Source organism: Vicia villosa, linkage group LG1, assembly GCF_029867415.1.
Source record: "Vicia villosa cultivar HV-30 ecotype Madison, WI linkage group LG1, Vvil1.0, whole genome shotgun sequence".
NCBI lineage: Eukaryota > Viridiplantae > Streptophyta > Magnoliopsida > Fabales > Fabaceae > Vicia > Vicia villosa.
This window is the reverse complement of record NC_081180.1, coordinates 250,301,652-250,321,807: the sequence shown is the minus strand read 5'-3', so window position 1 is coordinate 250,321,807 and position 20,156 is coordinate 250,301,652. Positions and strand designations below refer to the sequence as shown.

Below are 20,156 nucleotides of genomic sequence, written 5' to 3'. Positions count from 1 at the left end.
ATAGGAATATAAACAATACAACCTCATTCATACATTATTCACCCAAATCAATTATATTCAGATAGTATAGCAACATTCATCAAACACAACCACCCATATCAAACACATACAAATTATAACATTGAACAACTTCCATTCATGTTATAATCATGCACAACAACTTAATGCAATGCAACTAAATGCATGTGGTACCAAATATGGGACGAACCCATCTCACCGATCCACCATCGTCAAGGATACGGCGACACCCACTCACTAATTTCACACAATGGGAATTTGCTACCATTGATTCACCATCGTCAAGGATCAGCCACATAATGATTATGAAATGCATGCATCAACCAAGACATGCTCATCATCAACATCCATCAACGATTCATGATCATGCATCCACAACACACAAAGGATACTCATATCACAACCATTTGATATTCACCACAACATAATACATTTAACACAACAATATATTATCACCTCAGAATCATACTAGCCAAAACACCGCATAGCATATCCGTACTGTTACTCAGTTTATCACCAAATACCAATTTTCAAAACCAAATAAAATAATTTTAAGTTATAACTCCCTAATTTATTTCATAAAATAGAGAATTAATTTATTTAACGGATACTCAAAACGGCGTACAAAAAGGATTAAAGGTTTAGAAGTTATGAGTTTTTAAAGTAAAACATTTTTCAAAAAACACACAGCGTAACCGGTTACAGCCCATAGCATAACCGGTTACGTTAACGCAACACAATTTTTTTTTGGAAAAACTCTCAGCGTAACCGGTTACAGCTCCCAGCGTAACCGATTACGAATGACGTAACTGCATTCACTATTAATTTTTCACCTGCGTAACCGGTTACACCCTCCTCCGTAACCGATTACGGACCCGTAACAGCCAAAATATGCTGTTTTGACAGCATTTTTGCCATTCTTTCCAAGCCAACACTTACCAGTACGAGTCCAACACAATTATAAGGCAAAGTTCAGCATTTTCACATCAATCTAATGCACAACAATTATCTCTAACATTACTAATCAACCACAACTAAGTTTAGCATCAAATTTATGAAAATAGAGCTCTAAACCAAAACCCCAATTCTGACCTATAATCCAATTTAGAATCCTAACATACAAACTTAATCAAATCATTCATAATACCCATAATAGAGGTTAATGAGAAGAATCCCCCTTACCTCGATGTCGAATTCTTGGATGTTCTCGCTCTTCGCACTTTGCTCTCCTCCCAATTTCACGTTCACCTCTTCTGTTCTCTCTTGGTTTCCAATTTTCACAACTTTCTCTCTTTTCCTTGTTTATGAAAAATATAACCTTAGTTTAGTAAAAAGGCTTTGCAACTGCCACCCCCTCATTTGCTAATCGCAACACTGGCCCATTAGCCTTATTATTCCTTATTTCTCAAATAAACTCAATTAATTCTAATATTTAATAAAAAAATCAATTAAATTAAATAAAGAATTTTATGGGGTGTTACAACTCTCTCCCACTAGAAAAGTTTTCGTCCTCGGAAACATACCTTAAGCGAACAGCTCATGATAGGAGTCCTTCATCTTACTCTCTAGTTCCCAGGTGACATTCCCACTTGCTGCTCCTCCCCAAGCCACTCGAACCAAAGCTATCTCCTTACCACGTAATTGCTTCAGCTTCCGATCTTCAATTCTCACAAGCAAGGTCTCAACTGTCAGATTGTCCTTCACCTGTACGTCATCCACTTGGATTACATGAGATGGATCTGCTATGTATTTCCTCAACTGAGACACATGAAATACTTCATGCAAATTTGCCAACATTGGTGGCAACGCAATACGGTAAGCCACCTCTCCAATCTTCTCTGTAATCTAATACGGACCAATGAAACATGGAGTCAACTTCCTTGACTTCAGTGCTCTACCAACACCAGTCGTAGGAGTCACTTTCAGAAACACATGATCTCCCTCTTGAAATTTAAGTGTCCTTCGTCTCTTATCATGGTAGCTCTTCTGGCGACTCTGAGAAGCCTTCATCTTCTCATGAATCATTTTAATCTTCTTTGTTGTCTCTTGTACAATTTTTGGTCCAATCACCGTACTCTCACCAGATTCATACCAACACAAAGGTGTTCTACATCTCCTACCATACAATGCTTCAAATGGAGCCATACCAATGCTCGAATGAAAACTATTATTGTAAGTAAATTCAATAAAGGGTAGATAACTATCCCAAGCACCGCCTTTTTCCAATACACAAGCATGCAACAAATCTTCTAGTGATTGAATAATTCTTTTCGTCTGTCCATCAGTCTGTGGATGATATGCAGAACTCAATCTCAGCTTAGTACCCAAAGCTTTCTGTAAACCTTCCCAAAATTTAGACGTAAGCCTTAGGTATCTATCTGACACGATACTCGAAGGAATACCATGCAGACTCACTATTTTCTCAATATATAATTGAGCTAACCTCTCCATCGGATAATCCATTTTCATCGGTATAAAGTGAGCAGACTTTGTCAATCTGTCCACAATAACCCTGATAGCTTCACAATTCTTCACCGTCCTCGGCAAAACAGAAACAAAATCCATAGATATACTATCCCACTTCCATTCAGGAATAAATAACGGTTACATAACTCCATACGGCTTCTGATGCTCAATTTTCGACTTCTGGCAAGTCAAGCAAGCATAAACAAATTTAGATATTTCCTTTTTCATTCCAGGCCACCAAAACAGCTTCTTCAAATCATGATACATCTTGGTAGCACCAGGATGAATACTCAATCCACTACGATGTCCTTCCTCAAGAATTTTCTTTCTCAATTCGGCAACATCAGGAACACAAACACGATTGCCAAACCTCATTATACCATTCTCGTCAATTCTGAATTCACATACCTTACCTTGGTTAATCAGAATCAACTTATCAACCAACTCAACATCAGTTTTTTGACCCTCTCGAATATCTTCCAGAATACCACTAGTCAGCTTCAGCATACCCAATTTAACACTGTTAGGAGTGTCTTCGCATACTAAACTCAAATCTCTGAATTGCTCAATTAAATCCAATTCTCTCACCATTAACATAGACATATGTAAGGACTTCCTACTCAAAGCATCGGCAACAACGTTTGCTTTACCCGGGTGGTAATTTAGCCCAAAATCATAATCCTTGAGAAATTCTAACCATCGCCTTTGTCTCATATTCATCTCTTTTTGATCAAAGAGATACTTCAGACTCTTGTGATCACTAAATACTTCAAACCTTGAACCATACAGATAATGCCTCCACAGTTTCATAAGTCGTGAGTCGGGTAATTCCTCTCATGCACTTTGAGTTGTCTCGACGCATAAGCGACTACCTGTTGATTCTGCATTAGTACACCTCCTAGTCCCATCAATGAAGCATCACAATAAACAACAAAAGATTCCACTGGATTCGGCAAAATCAAGATCGGCGCACTAGTCAACCTCTTTTTCAACTATTGGAATCCTTCTTCACATTTTGAATCCCAGATGAACGCTTGACCCTTCCTAGTCAACTTAGTTAACGGCAACGCTACCTTTGAAAAGCCTTCAATGAAATTTCTATAGTAACCCACATGACCAAGAAAACTACGGATTTCGGAAACTGACTTCGGAGCTTCCCACTAAGACACAGCTTCTACCTTCGTCGGATCCACGACAATACCATTCTTGGAAATCACATGCCCAAGGAAACTTACTTCGCTTAACCAGAATTCACACTTTGATAGTTTAGCATAAATCTTCTTCTCTTTCAACAATTCTAATACAACTCTAAGATGATTTGCATGCTCTTCTTCATTCTTAGAATATATTAAAATATCATCGATAAACACCACCACGAACTTGTCGAGATAAGGATGAAAGATCCTATTCATATATTCCACAAATACACCAGGTGCATTAGTAACCTCAAATGGCATCACAGTATATTCGTAATGACCATACCTTGTTCTGAATGCAGTCTTCTGAATATCGTTTGTCTTCACCCAAATCTGATGATATCCCGACCTCAGTTCAATATTACTGAACACACACGCCCCAACTAGTTGATCCATTAAATCATCAATCCTCGGCAACGGATACCGATTCTTGATAGTAACTTTTTTCAGCTGTCTATAATCCACACATAGCCTCATCGAACCTTCTTTCTTCTTTACTAGTAACAGCGGTGCACCCCACGGCGAAACACTAGGACGAATAAATTCCTTCTCAAGTAACTCTTCCAATTAACTCTTCAACTCAGCTAATTCAGATGCCGACATACGATACAGCACCATCGAAACTGGACTAGTTCCAGGAACCAGCTGTGAATACAAGATCACACTCACAAAGATGTTTTTGATTCATGGCAAACTCAACAAGCATACAAGCAACAAGGTACAAGCAGAAGAACTCAAAGAAAAGCAAGCTTTGGTCACTCATAACAGAGCAGGTCGACCTACTATGCATACAGGTCGACTCAACACAAGCAAAATAAGAGGAACTCAGAAAATCAGCAGTCAGGTCGACCTACTCCCAACACAGGTCGACCTAAAATGAAGAAATTTACATATCATTCTGCTAGGTCGACCTACACAACAACTAGGTCGACCTAATCTGAGAAAATTTCCCCAAAACGCATCTGAAGTGGATTCTGGTCGACCTACTTCTTTGACAGGTCGACCTAACTGGGAACAAATGACATCCAAAGGATATGCAGCTCTGTTAGGTCGACCCAGCCCTAAATTAGGTCGACCTATCTGATCAAAACTGACTTCCAAAGGATATGCAGCTCTGTTAGGTCGACCCACCCCTAAATTAGGTCGACCTATCTGATCAAAACTGCCAAAATTTCTGGTTTTCTCTTCATCAACTGAAAAGCTCTCATATATATTGTCCAAGGTTCAATTATTGAAAATAACACCAACGACTGAAAGATACACAAAGGCTTCTCATCTTCGTTCTTCGTCATCTCCAACACAATTACACATAATCATTCATGCGTTGAGGGTTAGTGATCGAGTTCGATAACGTCCATGGAACGGAATTAAAGATTCCTAGTGGGTGAAGATTTGTGGGGTTTTTGGTGAATAAAATCCGAGGGTTTTGTCCTCCAAGATAGGTGTTTCTTGGGGGTTATTATCAAGAGGTTTCATCGAGGATCCATCTGAGTGTGAAGATTGAAGAACAAGGGTTCAAGGCAATTCAAGACACTGCAGAAAAGGGATCAAGTGAAGCTCTTGGATCACCTTGATCTGGTTCAAGATTAAGGGGGAAGAAGATTCAAAGGATCGACAAATTCGGTTTATTGTTTATCGCTTTGCTTTCTTCTTTGTATAAACTGCTTTCAACATTAATGGAAGATTTCCCAATTTCAATTTGGAATTGGGGGCAGACGTAGTCGTAGCGAGGACGATCGACAAACTGCCTGAACAAATATCGTGTTCTTGTCGCTTTTATCTTTTCATTTACGTTCTGTTCATATTTGGTCATAATTGCAAAATTGATTAACGATTCAAGTGTTAAAATTGTGAATTAAGGTTCTGCATAAACATCACAATTCACCACATCTTGAATCATCATCAATTTGAACATTATCACCAAGTGTTTGTCGTTTTGCTTATTCCATTATTACTGCATTGCAAACCAAAGTTTGTCAATTTAGAAGTTAATTGATTTTCAGCTGTGAAACGTATTGATTCGATAACATATCACTTCATCGTTAATCTCAATTATCTTGTGGTTTTGTCACATATACGACCCTTGCAATAACGGTTCGGAATAGACGCAAGTCGATTCAGAACCGCTTTCGCTTTAGTTCGAAATAATTCCGAAAAACTCTGTGAGATCTATTCACCCCCCTCTAGATCCTCAGGCCATCGTCTAACAAGTGGCATCAAGAGCTCTGGTTTATTCCGTGCTACGTGAAACACTTATTGGAAAGATGGCTTCCGGACCTAAAGGGGCTCACAATAGAGCTCCAGTTTTCAACGGTGAAAACTATGGCTATTGGAAGGATTGTATGTGTGTCCACATCAATGCAATTGATAGGAACATCTGGACATCTATTGTCAATGGTCCCTTTCAGATCACCATGACAAATGCAGCCGGTGCAGTTGTTCCAAAACTAGAAAATACTTGGGATGCTGAAGATGAAAAGAGATATGCATACGATTGGAAAGCGAGAAACATTCTAATCTCAGCTCTAGGAGTTGATGAATACTATCACGTTTCCCATTGTACATCCGCTAAATCTATGTGGGACACATTGCAAGTTGCCCACGAGGGAACGGATGATGTCAAACTAGCTAGGATCAATACGTTAACTCAAGAGTTCGAACTCTTCCACATGGAAGATGGTGAATTCATCGAAAACATGCAGAAGAGATTTGTTCACCTGAAAAATCGGTTAAATTCTCTTGATAGACCTGTTTCCAATGCAGTTGCTACTAACAAAATATTAAGATGCTTGAACAGGGAATGGCAACCCAAGGTTACAGCAATAAAGGAAGCAAATGATCTAAACACCTTAGACATTACCACTCTCTTTGGTAAACTAGAGGAACATGAACAACACCTTAAATGCCTTGACATGCATGAGGAAAGGGCAAAGAAAGAAAAGAACATGGAGAAAGAGGTAGAGAAGAAGTCAATAGCTCTAAAAGCTTCAAGCTCCAAGACCTCAAGACAAGAGCTAGAGGATAGTGATACAAGTGATGACGAAGACTCCGATGATGAGGAAATGGGACTGTTTGTGCGAAGATACAACAAATATCTAAAGAAAAATGGAGCAAAACATTCTGACAAAGGCTTGATCAACTATAGAAAGCAATCAAAAAAGTTCAAACAAGATGACGACAACAAAGGAAAAATCAAAGGCCCTTGCTTTAATTGTGGGAAAGTCGGTCACTACAAACCGGATTGTCCATACCTTAAGAAGGAAAAAGAGAAGAACCAAAGCAAAGGTCATAACAAATCCAAGAGAGCCTACATAGCATGGGAAAGTGATTCATCTAGTGAAAACTCATCAAGCGATGAAGAAGAATCAGCAAACTTATGCCTTATGGCTCATCAACACAAGAAAAAGAAAGCTGTAAGTCATCTTAAACCTGAACTCATAGATAAGGTATCTCATTCTCAACTAAAACTTGCTTTTGAAGAATTACATAGAGATGCAATTGAAGCTTTCAAACTTTTGGCCTAAAATAAGAAAATCTTTTCATATCTTGAATCAAAAGTTGAGAAAACCGAAAAGGATATGGAAGCTTTAAAACAATCTATGCTAGACATTCAAAAGGATAAAGTTGAAATAGATCCTACATCATGGTTTGGTTGTGAGACTTGTCACATTTGGCAAAAAGAAGTAAGAGATCTAAAAGCCAAGTTAGACAAGGCTCTACAACCAAAAGTGACCTTTGCGGTTGATCCAAATAAGTTCAAAAGATCGTATACTCCTTTATATAGTAAATACACTTTTGTACCAAAAGTATCAACTAGCAAAACAGCATATTCTCATCATATTACCTGTCATTATTGTTGCAAAAAGGGTCATACCATTGAAAAATGCAAATTTAGGAGGATTTTAGTTCCTAAAGGAGTATTTCAATGGTTGCCTAAGTGCAACAATTTATGTACTCACCACCTAGGACCCAATGAAGATTGGGGACCTTCCACTCTAAATTAATTTTGCAGGAAAAGTGTCTTGACAATTGCCGAAAGGTTGTGGTTCCTTGATAGCGGATGTTCAAGACATATGACGGGAGACATATCACTCTTTGTTGAGTTCCACGCAAAGAAAAAGGGGTATGTCACCTATGGAGACAACAATCGGGGAGCTATACTTGGTAAAGGAAGTGTAGGTAACCCGTCTACCACAACTATAACTGATGTGTTACTAGTAGAAGGTCTTAAACATAATCTCCTAAGTATTAGTCAATTGTACGACAAAGACTTCAAAGTAACTTTTACAAATTCTGGCTGCACAATAGAACATATTAAGAAAAGAGTAATCATGTTTAATGGCACATGAGTAAACCACATTTATATGCTAAAACTTGGACGAAGGCATATAGGCATATAGGTTCTCTAAATTCAGTTACTACTTATTGTTGAAGAGTCAGTTCATGTGTCCTTTTGATGAATCTTATGCAAAATGTGTCGAGAAAGGTATATCTTTTGATAGTGCAGGCCCATCTATTGAAGACATTGTCAAAGATAAGGAAGACGAAAGTGAAAGTGTTGCAAAGGAAGATGCTAAGAAAGAGAAAGATGAGTCTCATGACAGTGTTGAAAAAGAAATCATCTCAAACAATGAAGAACTTCCTAAGGCCTGGACAAATGTAAAATATCATCCAATCGACAACATAATAGGGGACATCTCAAAGGGCGTGACAACACGCTCCAAGATAAGTAACTTTTGTCATCATTTTGCTTTTGTTTCACAAGTTGAACCGAAAAACGTGAAGGACGCATTACTTGATGAGCATTGGCTAATGGCCATGCAAGAAGAATTAAACCAATTTAAACGGAATGATGTTTGGGACTTTGTCTCTCATCCGGGAGATCATCAAGTAATCGGTACTAGATGGGTTTTTCGTAACAAACTTGATGAAAACGGAGTTATCACTAGAAACAAAGCTAGATTAGTTGCTCAAGGTTACAATCAATAGGAAGGTATTGATTATGAAGAGACATACGCTCCTGTAGCACGTCTCGAAGCTATTCGTCTCTTACTTGCTTATGCGTGTTCTAAAGACTTCAAACTATTCCAAATGGATGTTAAAAGTGCTTTTCTAAATGGCTATATAAATGAAGAAGTCTATGTTGCTCAGCCACCCGGCTTTGAGAATTACATGTACCCAACTCATGTTTATAAGCTGAAACGTGCTCTATACGGTCTTAAACAAGCCCCTCGGGCTTGGTACGAACGTTTGAGCAAATTTCTTCTTAGTCAAGGGTACTCTAGGGGTAAAGTTGACACTACTCTCTTTATTAAAAGAAAAGATAAAGATGTTCTCTTAGTCCAAGTTTATGTAGATGATATTATATTTGGGTCGACTAATGCAAAACTTGTCAAAGATTTTTCTAAGCTTATGCAGAGTGAATTTGAGATGAGTCTCATGGGTGAGCTAAATTTCTTCCTTGGCCTACAAATCAAGCAACTCAGTCATGGAACGTTTGTGAATCAAACTAAATACTGTACGGAGCTGCTCAAAAGATTTGGAATGAGTGAAGCGAAGGAAATTGACACACCTATGGCAACAAATACTAATCTAGACAAAGATGAGAAAGGGAAATGAGTGCCATTTGGTAGGTGTAACAGCCCGAGCCTTCGGCGTTCCCGGCACTGTCACCTCACGATCTTCTCTACCCCCCTCACTAGTAGAGTTTTTGCCTTTCGTGGGAATCGAACCCTGTACCCTGGGGTTCAAGTACATGTTCATTCCATTCCCACTACCACTTGAGCTAGTAGCTCAATTGGTAGTGGGAATGGAATGAACATGTACTTGAACCCCAGGGTACAGGGTTCGATTCCCACGAAAGGCAAAAACTCTACTAGTGAGTGGGGTAGAGAAGATCGTGAGGTGACAGTGCCGGGAACGCCGAAGGCTCGGGCTGTTACATTAAAAAGGCGCCTTTTTAATGTAACATCCCGATATCCGCTGCACGCATCAACCGTGTCGGCCAACCGAGCATGTTACCGGCTTAATCAATAATCCCCCCTAGGTCCGCTTATCGGCTGCCCAGGAAATATTGTTTTTGCCTCCCGCAGGAATCGAACCATGTACCTAGGGGTTAAATACATATTCATAGCAATTCCTGCTACCACTTGACCATATATCTACCCGATAAATTATACGAAAAATCAGAGTATAAATTCCAAACAAGTTCATTTGAGGTATCACATATTCGTCATCTCAAAAACATTTACGGCTTACTTGCCTTCATATAGATACATAGCACAAGAATTTAAAACGATAATCAAATCATTACAAAAAAATCACTTTGTTTAAATTCAATAATTAACTCGCAGCGGAATCAACAAACTTCATAACTATTCAAATCAAGTCGTAGCATCATTGCACGGTAACTTTAAGTTACAATTTAAACCAAAACCATATAAAAATTCAGCAAAAGCATTAATAAATAAAACAATCGTTTTATCCCCCCGAGTGCTACGTATCAGAGCAAGACACCAACTCGACTAACAGCAACTAAAGACTTCATAAAATCACTTCAAACTTCCACCGCTATCTTGAGTACCTGTCAATTTCCCATGGTAGGGAAACATCATTCAGAAAGGGTGAGATATCTACCAATATAAACAAACGCATGATAAACAATATATTAGAATTAAATCATACAAAATTATCACGTTACGGCTTTCAGACAACAGTTATAATAACAATTAACCTGGACAGTTATAATAACAAAAATCAACAACAACAACAACGTATTAATAGTTATAACAACTATTTCTCATCTTCCAAACAATACCTGTCACAACACGTCATTAGTATAACAATTTATAATTACAACTCCATATTATCACAATATAACAACAACTCAAGTCACATCACATCACAATTAAATCACACTCATGCCACATACAATGAGACTCTACAACTGCACATGCATGTGGTACTCAGGGCTTCAGCCCCCATCGCCAATTGCCAGTTAAACAGAGGCATCAAGGCATAAGCCTTCGTCACTAATTTTGCCAATCCAGGCCGTCACAAAATGCATATGTATATGAATGCAACAAACACACACAACAAACAAAACAACATCACCATCACAAAGGCATAAGCCTATATCGTCGCTATACCAATAAATAGAGGTATTCATCGTCACTGAAACATCCTGCAACTTCGCATAAAACCATGACGGTATACACATCGCTCAAAAATCACAAGGAAATAACAACACAACGTACTCATCATAATTCACAAAACAAGCCAAACACAATCACCTACTAACATATACGAACTACCTATACAATTTTCAATTAATTCCAGTCTCCAAGTATTCCAATAATTATTTTGCACCACAAATTTAACTACACTATCGATTCAACAACAACAAGATTCGACACAACAGCATATAAATTATTGTTTTGCAACATAAATCACACACAATAAACCGGAATAATTTCCAACGAATTTAACCCCCACATATCATTCATCATGAGTCCGGCTATAGAGTTAGAACCCCACCCCTTACCTTGTATTCGGAGTCCGTTCTACAATTCTACCGATCGAAGCCATCTAGCCTTAGCTCCCAACTATTGACTCTTTTAATCAGAATCAAAAGCTGAAAATTTTCCCAAATATGCAGCTACAGTGCGATGATGATATCTCACAACTCAGACCTTATTTTGAAGATCCCAACGGTCAAAAGTTAGCTATAGGTGTTGCGAACCTACCCACAAAATTTGGTGACGATCCAACGGTTAACGAATCGGGGATCTTCGATTTAGTGAGACTGCTGCAAGAAAAACGGGAATGAATTTCTCTCCTATTTTCTCTCTTCTCTACAACTTCCCATGACCAATTCCCCAAGACTTTTTCTCTTCTAATTAGCCTAATCCTTATATTAACCTAATTTCATTAAATCTATTGGGCCTAACATTCACACCCCACGTTTTACTACCACTATCACTTAATTAGGTCCATATAATAAATCTAGTATTTCTTCAATACTATTTCTACAACTTAATCAATTAATTAATCGACTAATTAATCATAAAAACCCATGTCAACAATTCTCAACACTCCACAAATTCAATAATTAAATTCGAAATAATTTGAATGTATATAATTAAATAATTAACTAAATACCGGGTGTTACAACTCTCCCCCACTTAGAATATTTTCGTCCTCGAAAATTTATCTGATACAACCATCATCAACTTCACTTCCACGTCTAACCATCCAACTTAACAACCAATTAACACATCTCAAATCGACTACACATATGTCAACCATTCCGGTACTTCTTCAACATAACCGTTACTAACTTGTTAACTATTCCAACGCCATTTGAAAATGCAAACATCGACGCCATGCCGCGACACTCTTTACGGTATCTCCAAAACTTCTCAAATGGGACACTTAATTCTTAAAATTTCTTCTAAACAAACCCTTTAATTACTCCTTCAATTCACTCAACTCTGACACTGACATCCTGTGCGGCACCAACAAACAAGTCCAGTTCCAAGGACAAGCGTAACCGCAAATTCCATCTCTTTCCAACATCATCCTGCTATAAATAAGTCTATTACAGCTTCTGAAACCATTTTAAAAATAAATTTCATTTTGTTAGCTTTCCAACGCTTCAAACAAGACTCAAATCGGATGTCCAGAACTCAAGTTATGAATTTTTGAATTTCACAAAAAATTCAGCAATTTCTTGCGTTTTACTTACGGAATTTCCACTCAAAAACTCATTTTTCTTCAACTTAAACATATTTCAAACAACTCTTAACATATCTCCTCACTCCCAAACTTTTTATAACTCGAGAGACACATTCTTTCGCCGAAATTCAGTTTTCGAAACACCCAGACAACAATCCTCTTTGCGAACTTGCAACTGAACCACATCTGAGAAGCAAAGCTTCTCCCCCACTTCGCCCAAACTAATTCCTGCAACAACCAGAAAGCAACAAGTACCGACAGTGTTGTACACACTTGTCGCATACAAAAGGATAAACAATAATTAGACGACTCTGGCCGGACGGACCGACCTGCTCTGATACCACTAATGTAACACCCCAAATCTACCCGATAAATTATACGAAAAATCAGAGTATAAATTCCAAACAAGTTCATTTGAGGTATCACATATTCGTCATCTCAAAAACATTTACGGCTTACTTGCCTTCATATAGATACATAGCACAAGAATTTAAAACGATAATCAAATCATTACAAAAAAATCACTTTGTTTAAATTCAATAATTAACTCGCAGCGGAATCAACAAACTTCATAACTATTCAAATCAAGTCGTAGCATCATTGCACGGTAACTTTAAGTTACAATTTAAACCAAAACCATATAAAAATTCAGCAAAAGCATTAATAAATAAAACAATCGTTTTATCCCCCCGAGTGCTACGTATCAGAGCAAGACACCAACTCGACTAACAGCAACTAAAGACTTCATAAAATCACTTCAAACTTCCACCGCTATCTTGAGTACCTGTCAATTTTCCATGGTAGGGAAACATCATTCAGAAAGGGTGAGATATCTACCAATATAAACAAACGCATGATAAACAATATATTAGAATTAAATCATACAAAATTATCACGTTACGGCTTTCAGACAACAGTTATAATAACAATTAACCTGGACAGTTATAATAACAAAAATCAACAACAACAACGTATTAATAGTTATAACAACTATTTCTCATCTTCCAAACAATACCTGTCACAACACGTCATTAGTATAACAATTTATAATTACAACTCCATATTATCACAATATAACAACAACTCAAGTCACATCACATCACAATTAAATCACACTCATGCCACATACAATGAGACTCTACAACTGCACATGCATGTGGTACCCAGGGCTTCAGCCCCCATCACCAATTGCCAGTTAAACAGAGGCATCAAGGCATAAGCCTTCGTCACTAATTTTGCCAATCCAGGCCGTCACAAAATGCATATGTATATGAATGCAACAAACACACACAACAAACAAAACAACATCACCATCACAAAGGCATAAGCCTATATCGTCGCTATACCAATAAATAGAGGTATTCATCGTCACTGAAACATCCTGCAACTTCGCATAAAACCATGACGGTATACACATCGCTCAAAAATCACAAGGAAATAACAACACAACGTACTCATCATAATTCACAAAACAAGCCAAACACAATCACCTACTAACATATACGAACTACCTATACAATTTTCAATTAATTCCAGTCTCCAAGTATTCCAATAATTATTTTGCACCACAAATTTAACTACACTATCGATTCAACAACAACAAGATTCGACACAACAGCATATAAATTATTGTTTTGCAACATAAATCACACACAATAAACCGGAATAATTTCCAACGAATTTAACCCCCACATATCATTCATCATGAGTCCGGCTATAGAGTTAGAACCTCACCCCTTACCTTGTATTCGGAGTCCGTTCTACAATTCTACCGATCGAAGCCATCTAGCCTTAGCTCCCAACTATTGACTCTTTTAATCAGAATCAAAAGCTGAAAATTTTCCCAAATATGCAGCTACAGTGCGATGATGATATCTCACAACTCAGACCTTATTTTGAAGATCCCAACGGTCAAAAGTTAGCTATAGGTGTTGCAAACCTACCCACAAAATTTGGTGACGATCCAACGGTTAACGAATCGGGGATCTTCGATTTAGTGAGACTGCTGCAAGAAAAACGGGAATGAATTTCTCTCCTATTTTCTCTCTTCTCTACAACTTCCCATGACCAATTCCCCAAGACTTTTTCTCTTCTAATTAGCCTAATCCTTATATTAACCTAATTTCATTAAATCTATTGGGCCTAACATTCACACCCCACGTTTTACTACCACTATCACTTAATTAGGTCCATATAATAAATCTAGTATTTCTTCAATACTATTTCTACAACTTAATCAATTAATTAATCGACTAATTAATCATAAAAACCCATGTCAACAATTCTCAACACTCCACAAATTCAATAATTAAATTCGAAATAATTTGAATGTATATAATTAAATAATTAACTAAATACCGGGTGTTACAGTAGGATTCTCCGATTCAGATTTTGCTGGTTGCAAATCCGATAGAAAAAGCATCAGTGGAACATGTCATCTATTCTCAAATTCATTGATAAGTTGGCATAGCAAGAAACAAGTATCGGTTGCATTATCTACTGCTGAGGCAGAATATGTAGCTGCTAGAAGCTGCTGTGCACAAATATTATGGCCCAAGCATCAACTTCTTGACTTTGGTATTAAGCTTGATCGTATACCTATCATGTGCGACAACACAAGTGCCATAAACTTGAGTAAAAATCCTGTCTTACACTCACGCACCAAGTATATTGAAATAAGACATCACTTCCTACGAGATCATGTAGAGAAAGGAGACGTTACATTTGAACATGTAGAAAGCAAGAAGCAACTAGCCGACATCTTCACCAAACCTCCAGCAATGGAGCAATACTTCAACATTCGTAGGGAATTGGGGATACTCGATATCTCCAATTTGGGCTAATTACGTTTGTTCTCTCTTAATATTATTCCTTTACTTTATATATATTTTTTTTGCTAACATCTCTCTTAGCGTAAAGGTAGTTCATTATCAAGCCAGGCGTCATTCCACATTGACTAAAGGCTGCCACTAAAGTTGACACCTACATATTGAGAAAGCGGTAACGTAATTGTTGTTCACTTCCAAAAATATTATTGATACTATAATATGCTATCAATTAACATGCTTATAGTGACTTCATACATATATCTCTCTTGCTCATATATGTGCTCATCTTTAATACACCTTTAAACATATTTGGCTCTCATGCTATCACTATCTACCTTTTATCTACTATACTATGAATGCTAGCGTGTTATCTATGTTTCTCTCGTTACTCTCCTCTGCTGTTTTTCTTGTATCTCTTTTGATGTTGTCAAAGGGGGAGATAGATGCTGAGTGTACGGGGGAGCTCAGCTGAGTAAATAGATGCTGAGTGTACGGGGGAGCTCAGCTGAGTAAATAGATGCTGAGTGTACGGGGGAGCTTTTACCACTTATTGCCAAAGCTTGCTTTTACCACTTATTGCCAAAGCTTCTACTACCGGTTTGCCATCATCAAAAAGGGGGAGTATGTGAATACAAGATCACACTCACAAAGATGTTTTTGATTCATGGCAAACTCAACAAGCATACAAGCAACAAGGTACAAGCAGAAGAACTCAAAGAAAAGCAAGCTTTGGTCACTCATAACAGAGCAGGTCGACCTACTATGCATACAGGTCGACTCAACACAAGCAAAATAAGAGGAACTCAGAAAATCAGCAGTCAGGTTGACCTACTCCCAACACAGGTCGACCTAAAATGAAGAAATTTACATATCATTCTGCTAGGTCGACCTACACAACAACTAGGTCGACCTAATCTGAGAAAATTTCCCCAAAACGCATCTGAAGTGGATTCTGGTCGACCTACTTCTTTGACAGGTCGACCTAACTGGGAACAAATGACATCCAAAGGATATGCAGCTCTGTTAGGTCGACCCAGCCCTAAATTAGGTCGACCTATCTGATCAAAACTGACTTCCAAAGGATATGCAGCTCTGTTAGGTCGACCCAGCCCTAAATTAGGTCGACCTATCTGATCAAAACTGCCAAAATTTCTGGTTTTCTCTGCATCAACTAAAAAGCTCTCATATATATTGTCCAAGGTTCAATTATTGAAAATAACACCAACGACTGAAAAATACACAAAGGCTTCTCATCTTCGTTCTTCGTCATCTCCAACACAATTACACATAATCATTCTTGCGTTGAGGGTTAGTGATCGAGTTCGATAACGTCCATGGAACGGAATTGAAGATTCCTAGTGGGTGAAGATTTGTGGGGTTTTTGGTGAATAAAATCCGAGGGTTTTGTCCTCCAAGATAGGTGTTTCTTGGGGGTTTTTATCAAGAGGTTTCATCGAGGATCCATCTGAGTGTGAAGATTGAAGAACAAGGGTTCAAGGCAATTCAAGACACTGCAGAAAAGGGATCAAGTGAAGCTCTTGGATCACCTTGATCTGGTTCAAGATTAAGGGGGAAGAAGATTCAAAGGATCGACAAATTCGGTTTATTGTTTATCGCTTTGCTTTCTTCTTTGTATAAACTGCTTTCAACATTAATGGAAGATTTCCCAATTTCAATTTGGAATTGGGGGCAGACGTAGTCGTAGCGAGGACGATCGACGAACTGCCTGAACAAATATCGTGTTCTTGTCGCTTTTATCTTTTCATTTACGTTCTGTTCATATTTGGTCATAATTGCAAAATTGATTAACGATTCAAGTGTTAAAATTGTGAATTAAGGTTCTGCATAAACATCACAATTCACCACATCTTGAATCATCATCAATTTGAACATTATCACCAAGTGTTTGTCGTTTTGCTTATTCCATTATTACTGCATTGCAAACCAAAGTTTGTCAATTTAGAAGTTAATTGATTTTCAGCTGTGAAACGTATTGATTCGATAACATATCACTTCATCGTTAATCTCAATTATCTTGTGGTTTTGTCACATATACGACCCTTGCAATAACGGTCCGGAATAGACGCAAGTCGATTCAGAACCGCTTTCGCTTTAGTTCGAAATAATTCCGAAAAACTCTGTGAGATCTATTCACCCCCCTCTAGATCCTCAGGCCAGCGTCTAACACCAGCTCAATAGAGAATTCCACCTCCCTCTCTGGCGGTAACTCTCTTGCATCTTCTGGAAAAACTTCGGGAAAGTCACATACTACCGGTAATCCACTACTCACCGCTTTACCTTTCACTTCCATAGATGCAGTCAACATAAACACAGCAGCCCCGTCCTTCATCGCTTCATCTACCTGTCTAGGAGTCATTGCCAATTCTTCTACACTCACATCCTCAGGAAAAATAACCGTCTTCGTGAAAAAATTGATATGAACCCGATTGAATTGCAACCAGTTCATTCCCAGAATAATGTCGAGTTGTTCCAACGGAAGGCAGATTAAGTCCATCCCGAAATTCTCTATCAAAAATATCAATTGGACAGTTCAAACAAGCAAACGAAGTAGTCACTGAATCCGACACAGGAATGTCAATAACCATACTTCCATTTATATCAGATATTTCTAAATTCAACCTTTTAGCACAGTCCATAGAAATAAAAGAATGTGTCGCACCAGTGTCTATAATCGCAATTAAAGGAGTGCCATGGATAAAACACGTACCTTTAATCAACCGATCCTCTGGAGTAGTCTCGGAACCAAATAAGGCGAACACTTTACCACCAGCTTGATTCTTCCTCGACTTAGGACACTTAGGACTAATATGACCCTCTTCTCCGCAGTTGAAACAAGTTACAGTGTTCCCTTTACAATAAACTTACTTGTAAGAAACCGTCTGTAAGTTGCATTCTTGTCATGTTCACTGGATCTGCAGTTTCAACATTAACAATGAAATTCAAACCCTAAACCCTAAACATAATATCTTCAACTATTACATTTCATAACAAAGTAAATATTAAACATAAAGGAGATAACAAAATATAACATCTTCAAATTTCTACAAAATCTCTCTGATTTCAGTTTGTTCTTAAAATTCTTGTTCTTTTTTTTAATCTTCATACATAACCTTCAAATATCCCAAAGCTTCAAACTCGGAGTTCATAATGCTCCCATCTTCATTTCCCCATTTTCTACCATATCGCTATCCCATATGAACAAATTACATGTTTCATCACTCCTCCAAAATGCACATCTCCAAAATAGTCTTCCTTTATTTTGTCCCTTCTTGCATTGGTACGAAACCATACGACCATCACAACCACAGAAATTTTCAGGTCGAGATTTTACAGCGGAAGAAGACATACAAACACCTTTGGATGAGTTTGTCTTCAAATGCGACATTGAAACGAAATTGAACAACAAAAATGTTGAAAATATTTGACGTACCAACACTATGTAGATGTTGTTGTTTTCTTCCCGATGATGACTATGACGTTGGTGTTAGGGTTGTTTCTTTTATCAGTGGAAAAAGGGACACTTAATGTTTAATATATATATATATATATATATATATATATATATATATATATATATATATATATAAAGAAGCGGCAGTGTGTAACAGTGGTTTTATAAAAGAACCGTAGAGATACCCCTATTATTTTTTATTAAAATATAAATAAAAATGAAAAGGCGCACATTAACGTAAATAATGTTAGCGCATGAGTTTAGAAGTGTATCAAATAGTTTATTCCTTTTACGTTAATGCGCGCCTTTTACCAGGGTTATGGAAGTAACCGTAGTTATACCCTTAAAATTTTTAATTAAAAAATAAAATAATGTTAGCACATGAGTTTAGAAGTGTCACCACGGTTTTGGGAAGAACCGTGTGACATTGGCGTTGTTGTATGCATATTTTATAGTAGCGAAAGAGAGAAGTTAAAACTTAAACAATATCAATTCCTTTTGATCGAGTTTTAGAACCATTGGCAGATCAAGTTATAATAGGTAAGAAACCATAGGTAGAGAGGGAAAAGAAAAGACATTTATTACCGGTAACATGATCATACACATCAAAATCAAGGACCCAAGATCCCCGAGGAGATGATTGAAATAGGCAAATAGATGAATTACTAATGTGTGCAGCCGAAGCAATAGAATATGAGTTATGATGATTCTGATACCACTTGAGCAAATTATCGTAGTTCGGCAAAATCTCTGAGGAGTAGCCATAAGTATCTGAAAAGAGAAAATATCACACAAACCAAGTGAAAAGGCTCGGTTTGTATTAGATCACAGTTTTCCATGAATGGAAAATAAAATCTGAGTCCGGATCTGGAACAAGTGTAGGAAGACAGGCAACGCAGTGGAAAAATTTCCCGGATCGGCCGCTATAAGTGCTGTCACGCGCAATTTAGGTGGCGGCGTGTGAGGCCCACACACAGAGAACGAGGTGGCGCGTATGAGCGCATGCGACAGTTTTTGATTGTGATAAACTAGGGAATAGTCGGATCAGAGGATGCACTTCTGTTGGTAGGGTTGGTTTGCCACAAGATTTCCGTGAACTGTAGCCATGGCGGAGGTAGTGCGATGGGAACCGAAGAATTTCGAAAACTGATGCTAGAATGTGTCACAACAGTGGATGAAAGGCAAACCGGAGTTATGTCACGGTTTGCAAAACAAAATTTCACCGGAAGACAGTGGGTAAACCGGGTAAAACACAATGAAATGTTGTTGAAGGATAGAAAAACACTTAGAAAGGGGGGGTTTGAATAAGTGTAGCTTTAAAAACTTGACAGATAAAAATAAATTGCACAGTTATTTTTATCCTGGTTCGTTGTTAACTAAACTACTCCAGTCCACCCCCGCAGAGATGATTTACCTCAACTGAGGATTTAATCCACTAAT

At 37.8% G+C, this 20,156-nt stretch overlaps 1 protein-coding gene across 1 annotated transcript; it reads right to left on the bottom strand.

Moving 5' to 3' along the window:
* Positions 1 to 1,542: 1,542 nt before the first annotated feature.
* Positions 1,543 to 17,621, bottom strand: LOC131599086 (uncharacterized). Its single transcript, XM_058871576.1, has 2 exons — positions 17,535 to 17,621; positions 1,543 to 1,863 (listed from the first exon to the last, which is right to left on the bottom strand). The coding sequence occupies exons 1-2, from the start codon at positions 17,619 to 17,621 to the stop codon at positions 1,543 to 1,545; spliced, it is 408 nt and encodes a 135-aa protein (XP_058727559.1).
* Positions 17,622 to 20,156: the final 2,535 nt, after the last annotated feature.